Genomic DNA, 13,686 nt, shown 5'->3' on the forward strand with positions numbered 1-13,686 from the left:
TTAAAATAATTGGAAAAGAACTAGAGGGGATATGAGGAGACATTTTTTCCACAAAGTTTGTTAAGATGTGGAATGCACTGATAGGGTGGTGGAAGTAGATTCCATAGGAACTTTCAAAAGGCAATTGGACATGTACTTGAAGAGGACTAATTTGCAGGGTTATGGGACTAAATTGGACAGCTCCTTCAAAGAGCCGGCACAGGCCAAATGACCTCCTTCCGTGCTGTAAGATTCTAAGATTCAACACAAGAGGCTGATAGCAAAAATGAAAGTGCATGGGAATTGGAGGCAACCTTTTGACATAGGTCAGCAATTGGATAGGAGGCAGGAGACAGAAAGTAGGGATAATGGGTACGTACACCAATTGGCAAGATGTTACTGGTGGTGTCCCTCAGGGATCTGTACTGTGACCTCAGCTATTCACTATATTTATTAATGATTTAGATGAAGGAATAGAGAGCCATATATCCAAGTTTGCTGATGACACAAAATTAGGTGGCACAGTAAGTAGTGTGGATGGGAGCAAAAAGTTGCAAAGGGACATTGATAGATTAGTGAGTAGGCAAAACTGTGGCAGGTGGAGTTCAGAGTGCGAGGCCATCCACTTTGGATAGATCAGAGTATTTTCTAAATGGTGAGGCGCCGCAACTCAGGAAGGATATATTGGCCTTGAAAGGGGGTGCATCGCAGATTCACCAGAATATTGGGGGCTTAGAGGGTTAAATTATGAGAGGTTGCATAGACTCGGCTCGTATTCCCTCAAGTATAGATGATTAAGGGGTGATCTAATTGAGGTGTTGAAGACAATTAAAGGATTTGACAGGGTAAAGAGAAAGAAACTATTGATGGGACAGTCTGGACCAAGGGGGCATAGCCTTAAAATCAGAGCTAAGCTAGTCAGGGTGACGTCAGGAAGCACTTCTTCACACAAAGGGTAGTGGAAATCTGTAATATTCTCCCCCAAAAAGCTGTTGAGACTGGGTCAATTAAAAATGTCAAAACTGATATGAGTAGATTTTTGTTAGGTAACTGTATTAAGGGAAATGGAACTAAGGTAAATGGCAGAGCAGGTTAGAGGGGCTGAATGACCTACTCCTGTTCCTGAGTGGTACTGTGCTATTTATGTTGCTTTCTGTCTTAAGTAATAGGTTAGTCAAGAAAATAAAATCCTCTAGTTCTGTGCAAAAATACTGTTTCTTGGAAAGAGAGGGTGCACATGGCGGGTGGGGGGAATCTCCAAAGGGAGCTCAGCAAAAAATGTTTAGGAACCTCTGATTTAGATCTGCCCATATCAGCTCTCACTTCTTTTTCTGACCTGGCAAAGATGGTATATTTGCGTTTAATTTCCTTGTTGTATCCTGTTGCTCTCCCTGATGTAATTTCCTTTCAAAAGAGGAAATCTGCTTCCAAAACATGGCATCTACACTTATCGAGTAGACCTCATATAGCCCCTGTATAGAACCCAACTCAGAGGGAAAATAATCCACTTTGTTATTTGGATAAGATAGATATATTGAGATTAAATAAATTAATTTGATAATTTCACCAGTTACTATTTTGCGGGTTTTTAAAAAAAGAATCTTTATTCCAATTTTTCTTGCTTCTTTCCTCTCACCTCCTCTGATGAAAGCCATCGGCTTCCAAACTAGGATCCAGGGGCCATGAGGTAATCGGATTTCTATTGGCCCGTCAGATTACTGTTTTTGATTTAGTAGATTTCTTTATTTTGAATATCGCAACAGAAATATAAGTTTTCAGTAATTATACCACTGTCTCTTCAAATAGAAGGAAATTAGGACAGGGCTCCCCACATAGAAGTTTAAAATCACCGATGAAAGCTGATAAGTGATAACTTTTTCAGGTTTGGCTATCGGCATTCTGCGCGGCAGCCATTAATATGCATGTTTCCTAGTACGAATATTTACAATACCGTGGGTAATATTAAAAAATGCAGGTAAAAAAAGATTAACTTACCATGTTAGTAATTCCAACCTTTCAATGTTAGGCATTACTGTTAGAACTATGACATGTTGACAGAATATTGCTCTTGACAACGTGCCAGACTCGTACAGTTCATCCGGAGTCAGGCAATGCCAGTGACTTCAGAAAGCTCTTCACAGGATGGCAGCCATCAGACTTGCTGAGAAACGGTAGCTTTTGCAGTCATCTCACTACCTTTTCCCCAATATGCCGCTGTTCTAGAATAAATTCAATCTCCAGTTCCAATGCAAGCATGTGATTTAATTTATAAGCAATGTCCAATGACGTCCGTTCAAACCACAAGAGCAATTTAGCGCCTGCTGATCTTTTCTACATTTTCAAAAATACAATGCAGCCGCAGAAACAAAAACAATGCAAAAATAAATCCCAGAATGATAGAGTACAAAGGCAAACATAATTCAACTAACCGCGTCAAGCCCAGTAACTGACACCAGAAATTACACAGACGGGAGATTTTACTTTTCCCGCCTAGTGTCATGATTGCCTGATATATGCTGCAGTGTCTGCAAACACGAGGTAAATTAATCATCCACTTTATTGGCACCTTTTGCATTTTAATTCAATACAGCTATTAATTGAGAATAAATTCACAATTTTGCATCTTCAGGGGATCCCACGTGGCTGACAGTCAGTCAAGCAGGTCAGTGTCCCATTCATACTTTGATTAATTATTTCATAATCCACGTTTTCAGAAATTGCTGAAATAAATAAAATGGCTAATACCAAGTTAGTGCATTAAAAACTCCATGTACGGTATTTTCTTAAGAGGAAAATTAGTTACCATTTGTACATCGCCACATGGTGGCGGCAGCCGCTTGAATTAGAGTGCGTTATTTTGCCATTTCAGTTATTGTTCAGCAGCCAACTCGAGCTCCTGTTTCTCTGTCGATACAAATATCCAAAGAGAAATAAAACTGAAATATTACCATCCTTTAATCATAAGAAAACAACATTCTGGGTTTAATTTGTTGCATCCAATCCTCTTCCACATTAACTCATACTAACAAGCTCTGAACAGTCCTGCCTACAAAGATCCGCAAAGCAACCAATTTAATAACCACTGCACAGCCATCCTTGCCATGGGTACCAAGTTTAAACAGAGAAAATATAGGCAACTACTGGAAGCCAGTTGTGGCCACCTAAGGAAATTGCACATCGAGTGGGAACGGGCACAATTTGCAGAAGTCAAATCCATTAAACATGCAATGTTCCCAGTTCTTTCATTAACTGAACAAACCGCCACCATGGAAGCACTAACTAGAGTTTATGGAGTTTATTTTCAGATCTTTCTGAAACCAAGAGATTCGTGTAATCAGCTACCAAATCAGCATTGGACAATTTCTTTGCCCTTTCAATTACCTTTGCAGCAGGTACATTTAATAACATAACTTTCATTACAATTCTGGGAATTAATGTCATGACAATTGTTTTGAATGACACTCATTTAAATAATAAACCTATTCAACTATTTACAATATTAAACAATACTGTCAAATTGCTAAACTGAACCCTGCGGGAAAAAACAAACAGAAAACTGTCCCATACAATGGACAGGCTTCAGGAGAGAGACACACACATGCCAGCTGAACATTCAGTAACTACAGTCAAAACATTCACTTGTTTCTTGACTAACAGTTTTACAGATCTTTGCTCTGTTCACAGGTAGCTTATTAAATGGTTTATTCTTTAAAGAGAAAACTACTGCACAATAATGACAAAATATCTTGATACTGGAAAGTTAAGCTTGACATTCTATCAAAAAATTAAATTTAGAGTTTCAAGAGAACCAACGACAGTGGAACATGATGGCTTTGACTGTAGCCGTGTCTACAACAGACAAAGGCTTTGGAAAACTGTCATCCAAGTGGTTAGGGTGACTTTTTAAGATCACAAAAAATAAAAAGATACAAGTGGAGGAAACAAATATTTGCTAATTATTCCATCTATTTACTGAAATGGCTTCAAGACATAAAAAAGGGGTTTAGAATTAAAGTAACATTTATTCTCACTAAAGCTGCCCCAGTTTTTAAAAAAAAAATCAAAATTTTAATAGAGGTGGATTACTTGGATACACTAATATTTAGTTAGGGGTTAAAGGAGGAAGTTCCTTTCTTTCCTGGGTTGCCAAGTGACACCCATTCTTGATGGAAGCATCAATACAACGTTAATCTTTCAAAAATCAGGATATTGCTCTATTTACTTACAGAAATACCAATATCTAAAGACTGTAAAATCTGTAATATGGAACAACTTCTCTGCAGGCCTCTTCAGTTATACCCCATTCAATTCAAGCATCAATTGTAAATACTTCACAACAGAGTGGGTAAATTATAGATTTATTAATTCTAGCTACTATTACATTTAATATAAGGAACTGGCTTGTTGGGCCTAATGGCGATTTCTTGTTCTTAGAATTTAGCAGTTGCCCAGGTAAGGCATGTAAATGTTATCAAATAAAGTGTTTTTCCATTTTTTTGCCACATTGTCAGCATCACTCCTAGGTCAGGTGCAGAACAAGTTAGATGCAGAACAAGTTAGATGCAGAGTAAAGATCTTTTTACTATTCCAGAGCAATTTTCCCTTTACTCTGCCTCAATGTGCCACAGGTCTCCCACTTACAGCAGAGCACCACCTGCTGCAACAGAGACACATTTCCATTTTATACCACTAACTATTTATTATGGCCTGAGATTGTCAATCATGGCATTAGAAGCCAGATTGTACAGGTGACAGGACAATATTTTAACTGATTATACTACTCAGTCCTACACTACTAATGTATATTGTTATTAAAATGTGGATTTTGGAGACAGAATGGAGCTCTTTAGCTATTTGAAAGATGGGACCATGTCTAGCAATAATTAGCATTAGGGATTGCTCTCCTGTTCGGATCACTCACTCTAATTGTGTTAGTCAGTATACATAGTTTTAGACAGGAAAGTCTTTGAGTATGTACAAAAATAGAGTCTTCATTCCCAGAACGTCACCCAATCACTGAAATTGTCTTCCTATAACCGTATGCTGATAAAAGTCTTAGGTGACTTAACAGAGGCAGATGAGACATTCCCACAAAAACTAAGGCAAACATAAATCATCACAGATCCAGTTATCCATGCTGCTGAAATAAACCTACCAAACAGCAGCTCAAAATTAGCAGGGGTGAGCCCGGTAGCCGGTCACTTACTAACCTGATTTGCCAAAGAATTTGGGAAAATATGTAAAATTCAAATGGTGGGGGGGGGGGGAAGGTCCACTTAAAAATTGAATTTATTTTTCTGTTTTGTAAGTTCAGGACAGCTGCTTTTTTGTCAACATTCCCAAGTCAGGGTGTTACTGATAACTAGAAAGTGAAACCTGTAAATTACAGGCACCTTAGAGACTGGCATCAGCAGTCCTTTTTTTTGCAGGTGTCATTATTTTCAAAATGGTCATTATACGTAATGTAAAAATTTTCAGTACAATGGGGAGTTCTTCACCTAGCATCCATAGCGACAGGGAAACCGCTCTATCCCTGGGATCGAGCCGTGCAAGCATTCAATCCCAGAAATAGAGCGGTTTCTCTGCTGCTACATATGCTGGCTGAAGAGTTCCCCGTTCAACAAAAGCCGTTTCTTTCACAAAACCCACTGCCGCCTCGCGCGAACTGGTACACACTGACCTCAAGAATTTGGGGGCAGAAAGAAAGCAAGCTGCAAAGGGAAACGCCAGTGATCCCGACTCAGTGAAAGTTCCAGATATAGCAGCTTTGCAACAGGCTATGTCCTGTGTTTTAAGTTGTAAAAGGGCTTGGAGCATTGAAGGCAGTCCGTAGTTTGTAATTTGCGAGTGTCCATGGTTTCAGAGTGCCTCTTGTATATTTTACCATGCAAGTTATTTGGGTCTCTTAATAAGTGTCCGTTTATACAGGTTTTAATGTACTCTACACCATGGCCAGATTCCAGCACTGGTAATTTTAATACAAATACCTCCCAAGTAGTATTATACAGTCTCGAGCAACCAAGTGCTTACTTTACAAACTGAGATAATATACATGCTAAATTGATAAAACAGAAAAGGACGGTAGTGAACTAACATTGTGTAACAAGCATCACCACTTATGGACGGAATAAAACTGCTGTGACTGAAACATCTGTTGACTGCGAGACAAAGGCTCAAAGCTCAGGTGTCTGTGGTGTTAGCTGGTTTTGGATCTTTTATATCCAAAGTCCAACGCTGAAGCAATATCCCGAGTGAAGCTGCTGCTGGTTAGTGGATAATTTATTCGAACACTCTAAAAACTACTGTTATCCATTAATAATATCCTTTCAGTCAGGACCTTGAGGTATTTTTGTTTTGTTTAAAACTGAATTACAGAAGGATTCTAGGGATAGCAATTGATGTAAAATGCCAAATTTACAGAACAGAAGCACAAAAGTCATCAATTATTCACTCCAGTCTGTTCCTATTCTGCTAGATTCCATCTAGCTTCTTTCAAGGACCACAGAGTGTAGAAGTGAAGCCAAACAGTTCAGAAAGGGGTAAAAATCAAGGTGCTCCAGATTACACTATGGTTGACCCTTATTTATTTTTTGTGGGAGTAGAGGTTAAGCAATTGGATAAAGTATCCAGTTTTCAGTCTATAAATTTAATCTAATTCTTCAGAGACAAAGAGCACACTACATGGATTCTATAATCATTTTTCCCCGAATACAACACTCTACTTCCTCACAGCCCTGGCAGTATTAAGGTATTAAATACAACCCAATGAAACAGTGCTTCCGCACAGGTCACAATAATCCAGCCCTTTAGCAACATCGGTTTACAGAGAATCAAAATACAGGTTTATGATGTTAGTAACTTTCAGTGCAGAACGAATAGACCATACCAAACAGCTCCTACTGTTTCAGTGATTGCTTATTTAGTGACAGCAGTTTAATCAGATTCAAATTGTTTACATTAAAGACCTGTAGAAACCCAGAATGGCCAGTACTGATCCCATCAATCAAATAACATGAACACACCTAGTAAATAAACCACTCCTTTAACCCATTCTATAGTTATTTAACAGCTGCCACATGCATTTTCAAAAGATACTTTAGCTACTTTCAGAAATGCTGTGGAGTTTGTCTCCCCCAGGGAGGTGAAGGTTCTTGATGTGTAAGGCAAGCCACTTGCATAGTAGTTAACATCATGGTGGGTTTCTGCACCAGTTAGAAGTCCTCAATGTTTTTCCTATTCCGTCTGATGGTACTGCTCTGTACAACCGTACAAATGTACAGCACCAATGCTCAGGGCTTCACTATATGTACATGTACTCTTTGCACCCTAGCAAAAATAGGGTTGAAAGGTCATTGCTGTAGGTACAGGCAGGTTGCGAGTCCATTTCACACATATCCATTCATCAGCTCACAGAAGCATCACCTTCTCCATCTCGCTCAAATTCATCAGTGATTTCGTCTGTGTTTCCTGAGTCACTGCTTGCTGCAGAACTGAATGATGGGGATTTTCTGTTCGGGGTTGGGGGGGAAGGAAGAGATGAGAAAAAAAGTAATCTCAAATTAAACATCATAAAATCAGGCGCAAATGAGATCATAGAATCATACAGCACAAAAGGAGACCATTTGGCCCATCGTGCCTGCGCCAGCTCTTTGAAAGAGCTATCCAATTATTCCCATTCCCCTGCTTTTTCCCCCATAGCCCTGTAAATTGTTCCCCTTCAAGTATTTATCCAATTCCCTTTTGAAAGTTACTATTGAATCTACTTCCACCACCCTTTCAGGCAGTGTATTCCAGATCATTACAACTCGGTGCGTAAAAAAATGTTTCCTCATGTCGCCTCTGGTTCTTTTGCCGATCACCGTAAATCTGTGTCCTCTGGTTACCGACCCTTCTGCCACTGGAAACAATTTATCCTTATTTATTCTATCAAAACCCTTCATGATTTTGAACACTTCTATCAAATCTCCCCTTAATATTTCTCTGTTCAGAGAACCCCAGCTTCTCCAGTCTCTCCACATAACTAAAGTCCCTCATCCCTGGCACCATTCTAGTAAATCTCTTCTGCACTCTCTCTAAGACCGTGACATCCTTCCTAAAGTGTGGTGCCCAGAATTGAACACAATACTCCAGCTGAGGCCTAACCAGTGTTTTATTACACAAATTGGGGTTGTATTCTCTGGAGTTTCGAAGGTTAAGGGGTGATCTGATCGAAGTTGAAAAGATATTAAGGGGAACAGATAGGGTGGATAGAGAGAAACTATTTCCGCTGGTTGGGGATTCTAGGAGTAGGGGGCACAGTCTAAAAATTAGAGCCAGACCTTTCAGGAGCGAGATTAGAAAACATTTCTACACACAAAGGGTGGTAGAAGTTTGGAACTCTCTTCCGCAAACGGCAATTGATACTAGCTTAATTGCTAAATTTAAATCTGAGATAGATAGCTTTTTGACAACCAAAGGTATTAAGGGATATGGGCCAAAGGCAGGTATATGGAGTTAGATCACAGATCAGCCATGATCTTATCAAATAGCGGAGCAGGCACGAGGGGCTGAATGGCCTACTCCCGTTCCTATGTTTATAAAAGTTTAGCATAACTTCCTTGCTTTTATACTCCATGCCTCAATTAAAAAAAGCCCAGGATCCTATATGCTTTTTTTTTAAAAAACAGCCTTCTCAACTTGTCCTGCCACCTTCAAAGATGAAGGTGGCAGGACAAGTTGATCCCCAGGTGTGCATCCCCAGGTCTCACTGTTCCTGCACCCCTTTAAAATTATACCATTTAATTTATATTGTCTCTCCTCATTCTTCCTACCAAAACGTATCACTTCACAGCGTTCAATTTCATCTGCCATGCGTCTGCCCATTTCACCAGTCTGTCCATGTCCTCCTGAAGTCTGTTACTATCCTTCACATTGTTTACTACACTTCAGAGTTTTGTGTCATCTGCAAACTTGGAAATGATACCGTCTATACCCAAGTCCAGGTCATTAATATATATCAATAATATTAATATATACTCTATCAAAACCCCTCATAATTTTGAACACCGTTTGAATCTCCTCTTAACCTTCTCTGCTCTAAGGAGAACAACCCCAGCTTCTCTAATCTCTCCACTGATCCTTGGGAGATCCTTTAATTTTTTTTGTACAAATCATAAAAGATGGTGCTTTGCTCCAATGCACTTTGCCATGGAATGCAAAAAGCTGCAGGATTGTGCCTACAGTTCCTTACATAAGTTCCTGGTCTTGGTCCATTTGTCAGGGAGCGATGCTGAATACAGGACAGGCTGCCTGGGCAGCTGTCATCCATTTCCTGACATGCAGTCACGTCATCACTAGCAAAGGCCTCATTACCCATCCATGCGACCAGGGAATAACATGCAGTATTTTGGGAATTGGAGGGGAGAGAGTAGACAATATTTTTTAAAGAGAAAAATATAAGAAATAACCACTAAAATAGATAAAAACAAAGAATACCAAGTCAGTCAATAATACATTCAGTCATAATCTTGCCAGCCCATTAATCTGGATGGCCATACTCTAATCACAGAGAATACAGAGAAGGAAAAACCCTTCATATAATTTTGGAAATTTAACTCGTCTACATAACAATTCTTGCACTTCAAAATTAATTTGTTGGTTGTGAAGTGCTTTGGGGCATACTGAATTTGTGATAAGGTGCTTTATGAATGCAAGTTCTTGCTTTATAACTGAACTCAGCTAAAGTACAATCACATGATGAAATTATAGCAGAGTTGAAGAGCCCTCTGGAGGGAAACTCCTAGACTTCAACTAATGGGCCGAATCTTGCTGGAAAAATAAGGGGGTGTTAATGACACATGCTGCTATTCTGCAAATCGGCCAATAAATGCAGTGGATTAAGAGCTATGCTGTGAGATGAGAATCTCCAGAATTTTCTGGTCGATTTACATTGCTCCGCCATTTACTTCCCACAAATGGCATCTTGCGCTCGGCTTCCCCGTCATTTTTAGGAACTTGCTAGATTTGCACATTAATTGTCCATTAAATTTGCCACAGAAAGTTAAGTCTGGTAATTAATAGGGCTAGTACCTTTTTAACAATGTGATAATTGTTAATGCAATGCCAATCAATCTCTCTGGCCCAGAAATTGAACAATTTAAATTGTGGCATCTCATTCAGGTGGTAAATTATGGTTAGAGAATTTAAAAATGTCAAATTTTAAATTTTATAATCTTTTTCTTACTTTTCCTTTGTTTCTTTCTTTCTCTCTCTCAATCCAATCTTTCTTTCCCTCTCTATCTGTTTCTGTACCTGATTTGACTCTAATTCACACTCCTTCGCAGTCATTCCTGTTTCTTTCTCAATCCTTAAATCTCATTGGTTAAGGAGATACACTGTTGGTCCCGTCGTTCACTAAGGTCTATATTTCCCTTGCCGCACTATCAACTCGCATTTCCAATAAATTCAGAATCATAGAATGGTTGTGGCACAGAAGGCAGCCATTTGACCCATGAGCCTGTGCAAAATTTTTTTGAGCTGAAGGGTGCAGAAAAAAGTCTGACTAAAGGCTTGAGATGCCCCCCTCCAGCAAGATGTAGCCCATTATTAGAAACTTGAGTGGACAATTTGAGAGAAACTATTCAACTCCTGCTGAAACGTTCATACCATTGACCTCCACGTTAAAGATCATTTGAAATCAGGTCCAAAAACTGCTGGATCAGCCTATTGTTAGGGTCAGGATACCACACGTCAGTAAATGTGTAGCAACTTTCTCCACTTAAAGATTAGACAGATTTAAAAATTACATGAAGTTTAACATCATGGATTTTCTTACCTGCCTCCTGATTGTTTAATGAGCCGACGACAGGTTTCCATCTGCACATCGAGGCCACGCTTCATGCTGCACATTTCCATGTATTCATGGAGGTGGCGGTTCATATCACTTTTGGCACTGGCCAACTCCAGCTAAACCAAAAGAAAGACGCAGTGAGAGTGAAGTGTGATGTGTGGGGTGGGGGTGAAAGAGAGGTGGCAACTCATGCATCGGGTGAGGAGAAATAGAAAGTGGCACAGCAAGTGGGGGCAGAGCATGAGATTACTGTTAGTAAAATATTTGGCAATGTCTAATGTACATAAAGATTCTCACCTCGATTTGGTCAATAGTTTCCTGATACTCCTTTTCTCTAGTTTTGAAGAGTGATTCAGTTTCTTGGATCACATTTTCCAATGTTTCATCCTTTGAGTAAAACATTAATACATTTTTAACCACTCTTCACCAATATCTACAAATAAATATTAAAAGAAAAATTCCCTATTGGATCACAAATGCACATACTCTGTACCCAAGTGTTCGAGACCGGACTAGGTAAACATATCAAGTCACCCTTCACAAAGTTTGAGATCAGCATGAGCAATGAACAACTTCATTATCGAATCACTTCAGCAGAGAAAACACTTCTTTCAGGCTGAGAAACATGATTGTTGCTATTGATAGTGTAGGTTCTCTGTACGTAACTGAGATTTAGTGTTGAGACCTGAAAGTGACATGAGTTCCTTTGGGAGCAAACGTTTCCTCTCTCCATCCACAACCTGCACCTTATTCTGCCACTGCTGTCCAGAGATACCTGGGCCACTAGAGGACACATTCTGTGCAAAGGCCTGCTCTAGGGCAGCAAGCACCACTGACGATGGAATTAAATTACCCATAACTGGCAGTGTTACACCACTCAGATATAGATATCATGGGAGTACAGGCTAGTACTTACTGCAATCTCCATACAATGTGCCATCCAGGTAGCCTGGGGTGGGGGGAGGGAAAAGAAAAGAACAGAAGAGGGGTAAGCTGGAGCCAATTTATTCAGCCCATTCACGCACACTCTCTAATGGTCACTAACACAACCGCTGGCAGTTCGGGGAGAGCAGGTCACTAACACACAACCACTGGCAGATCAGGAGAGCATGTCACTAACACAACTGCTGGCAGGTTGAGAAAGATCACTAACATGCAATCGCTGGCAGATTGGGAGAGCAGGTCACTAACACACAACTGCTGGCAGGGAAGGAGAGCAGATCACCTGCTGCCTTGTCAGCTGAGAAATGGCACATAGTAACATCGCATATGATGCAAGGAGTCAAAAAACAAACAAATTACACAACCTGCTCACAGCCGATTTGTACATCTGAATAATCAAACATATTACCCTGAAATATTTCATCTGGGGTTAAGGAGGTCACTTCACCAACATATTAGGGTAAGAAGGGTATTACTGGACTCCCTCTGCTTTTTATATTCTAGAGGGGCACAAACTACTTATTTACTTTTAAATCTCCAAAGGTTTCAATGAGATCTCAAGCATGAGGAAATGTTACTCTCTATTCAATCAGAATCTCTGGGTCAGGCAATTCATTCTGGACAAGGGCTTCACTGATGAATAACACCCTAATGTAATGTGGAACTGCACACCAGTCAGAGATTTTTAGACTATCGCTGACAGACTCCATCACTGACCCCCTCCCAGCATTCATTGAATTATTCACTTGTGAATAGGGGTACCTCTGCTGGAGGTTCCACGGTGGTTGTGTACTCAGAGAAATCTTCCCAAAGCAGTAGGGTCTCTTCATTCTCTTCCCAGCTCAAACTATCACAGTCATCCTCAAAGTCAAAAGTCTCTCGCCTGGGGAGAAACATACAAAATATCAATTCCCAATGTGCATATGGGTAAAGCAGGTTGTGTTCCGCATGTTTTCTCTCCCAATGTCATCAAGGAATCAACACGAGGAGGGAACAATTTGCAAGTAGAAGTAAGGGAACATTTGGGATCTGGTGATCGTAACGTTCTGACATTCAGGGGGACATGAGGATAGAAAACAAAAGGAAGACAATTTAAAAAAGCTAAATTTTAAACAAGCTGATTTTAAGGGTAGGTGAGAATGCACGAGTAAGGTAGAATGGGAAGAGATACTGGAAAGAAAAGATTTGTAAGAAATGTGGAATAGTTTCAAAAGGGATAGTTTGAGATGCAAAAGGAATTTATCCCTGAACAAGATTAGGGACAGAATAAAAGAATCATAGTATCATAGTAGGTACAGCACAGGAGGCCATTCAGCCCATCGTGTCTGTGCCGGCTCTCTGAAGCAGCTATCCAATTAGTCCCATTCTCCTGCTCTGTCTCCATAGCCCTGTAATTTTTTTCCCTTGAAGTATTTATTTAATTCCTTTTTGAAGTTACTATTGAATCTGCTTCCACCACCCTTTCAGGCAGTGCATTCCAGATCATAACAACTTGCTGTGTAAAAAATTGTTTCCTTATGTCGCCTCTGGTTCTTTTGCCAATCACCTTAAATCTGTTTCCTCTGGTTACCAATGCTTCTGCCACTGGAAACAATTTCTCCTTATTTACTCTATCAAAACCCTTCATGATTTTGAACACCTCTATCAAATCTTCCCTTAACCTTCTCTGCCAGAGGAGAGACCAACCCTAACTTCCCCAGTCTCTCCACATAACTGAAGTCCCTCATCTCTGGTACCATTCTAGTAAATTTCTTCTGCACCCTCTCTAAGGCCTTGACATCCTTCCTAAAGTGTGGTGCCCAGAATTGAACACAATACTCCAGCTGAGACCTAATCAGTGTTTTATCTAGGTCTAGCAATACTTCCTTGCTTTTGTAGTCTATGCCTCGATTAATAAAGCCCAGGATCCCATATGCTTTTTTTTAAAAAAAAACATC

At 39.9% G+C, this 13,686-nt stretch overlaps 2 protein-coding genes and 1 long non-coding RNA gene across 7 annotated transcripts in view; 1 reads left to right on the top strand and 2 right to left on the bottom strand.

The window, feature by feature from the left end:
• aldh4a1 (aldehyde dehydrogenase 4 family, member A1) overlaps positions 1–2,036 on the bottom strand; it is a 93,144-nt gene extending 91,108 nt beyond the window's left edge. The window contains exon 1 of the mRNA XM_067970132.1: positions 1,975–2,036. Coding sequence (XP_067826233.1) covers positions 1,975–2,009 — 35 coding nt within the window. The 5' untranslated portion in view covers positions 2,010–2,036. The remainder of the gene's footprint in view (positions 1–1,974) is intronic.
• The window catches only part of LOC137300887 (uncharacterized), a 203,685-nt gene that overhangs the window by 9,861 nt on the left and 180,138 nt on the right, over positions 1–13,686 (top strand). The gene's annotated exons all lie outside the window — the stretch shown is intronic.
• The window catches only part of iffo2b (intermediate filament family orphan 2b), a 118,942-nt gene continuing 107,774 nt past the window's right edge, over positions 2,519–13,686 (bottom strand). For both annotated transcript variants that reach the window (XM_067970135.1, XM_067970134.1), the window contains exons 6-9: positions 12,512–12,632; positions 11,105–11,194; positions 10,793–10,923; positions 2,519–7,487 (exon numbers count right to left, since the gene is read on the bottom strand). In XM_067970135.1, coding sequence (XP_067826236.1) covers positions 7,382–7,487; positions 10,793–10,923; positions 11,105–11,194; positions 12,512–12,632 — 448 coding nt within the window. In that variant the 3' untranslated portion in view covers positions 2,519–7,381. The remainder of the gene's footprint in view (positions 7,488–10,792; positions 10,924–11,104; positions 11,195–12,511; positions 12,633–13,686) is intronic.

The sequence above is a fragment of the Heptranchias perlo genome, chromosome 32, assembly GCF_035084215.1.
Source record: "Heptranchias perlo isolate sHepPer1 chromosome 32, sHepPer1.hap1, whole genome shotgun sequence".
Taxonomy (NCBI): Eukaryota; Metazoa; Chordata; class Chondrichthyes; order Hexanchiformes; family Hexanchidae; genus Heptranchias; species Heptranchias perlo.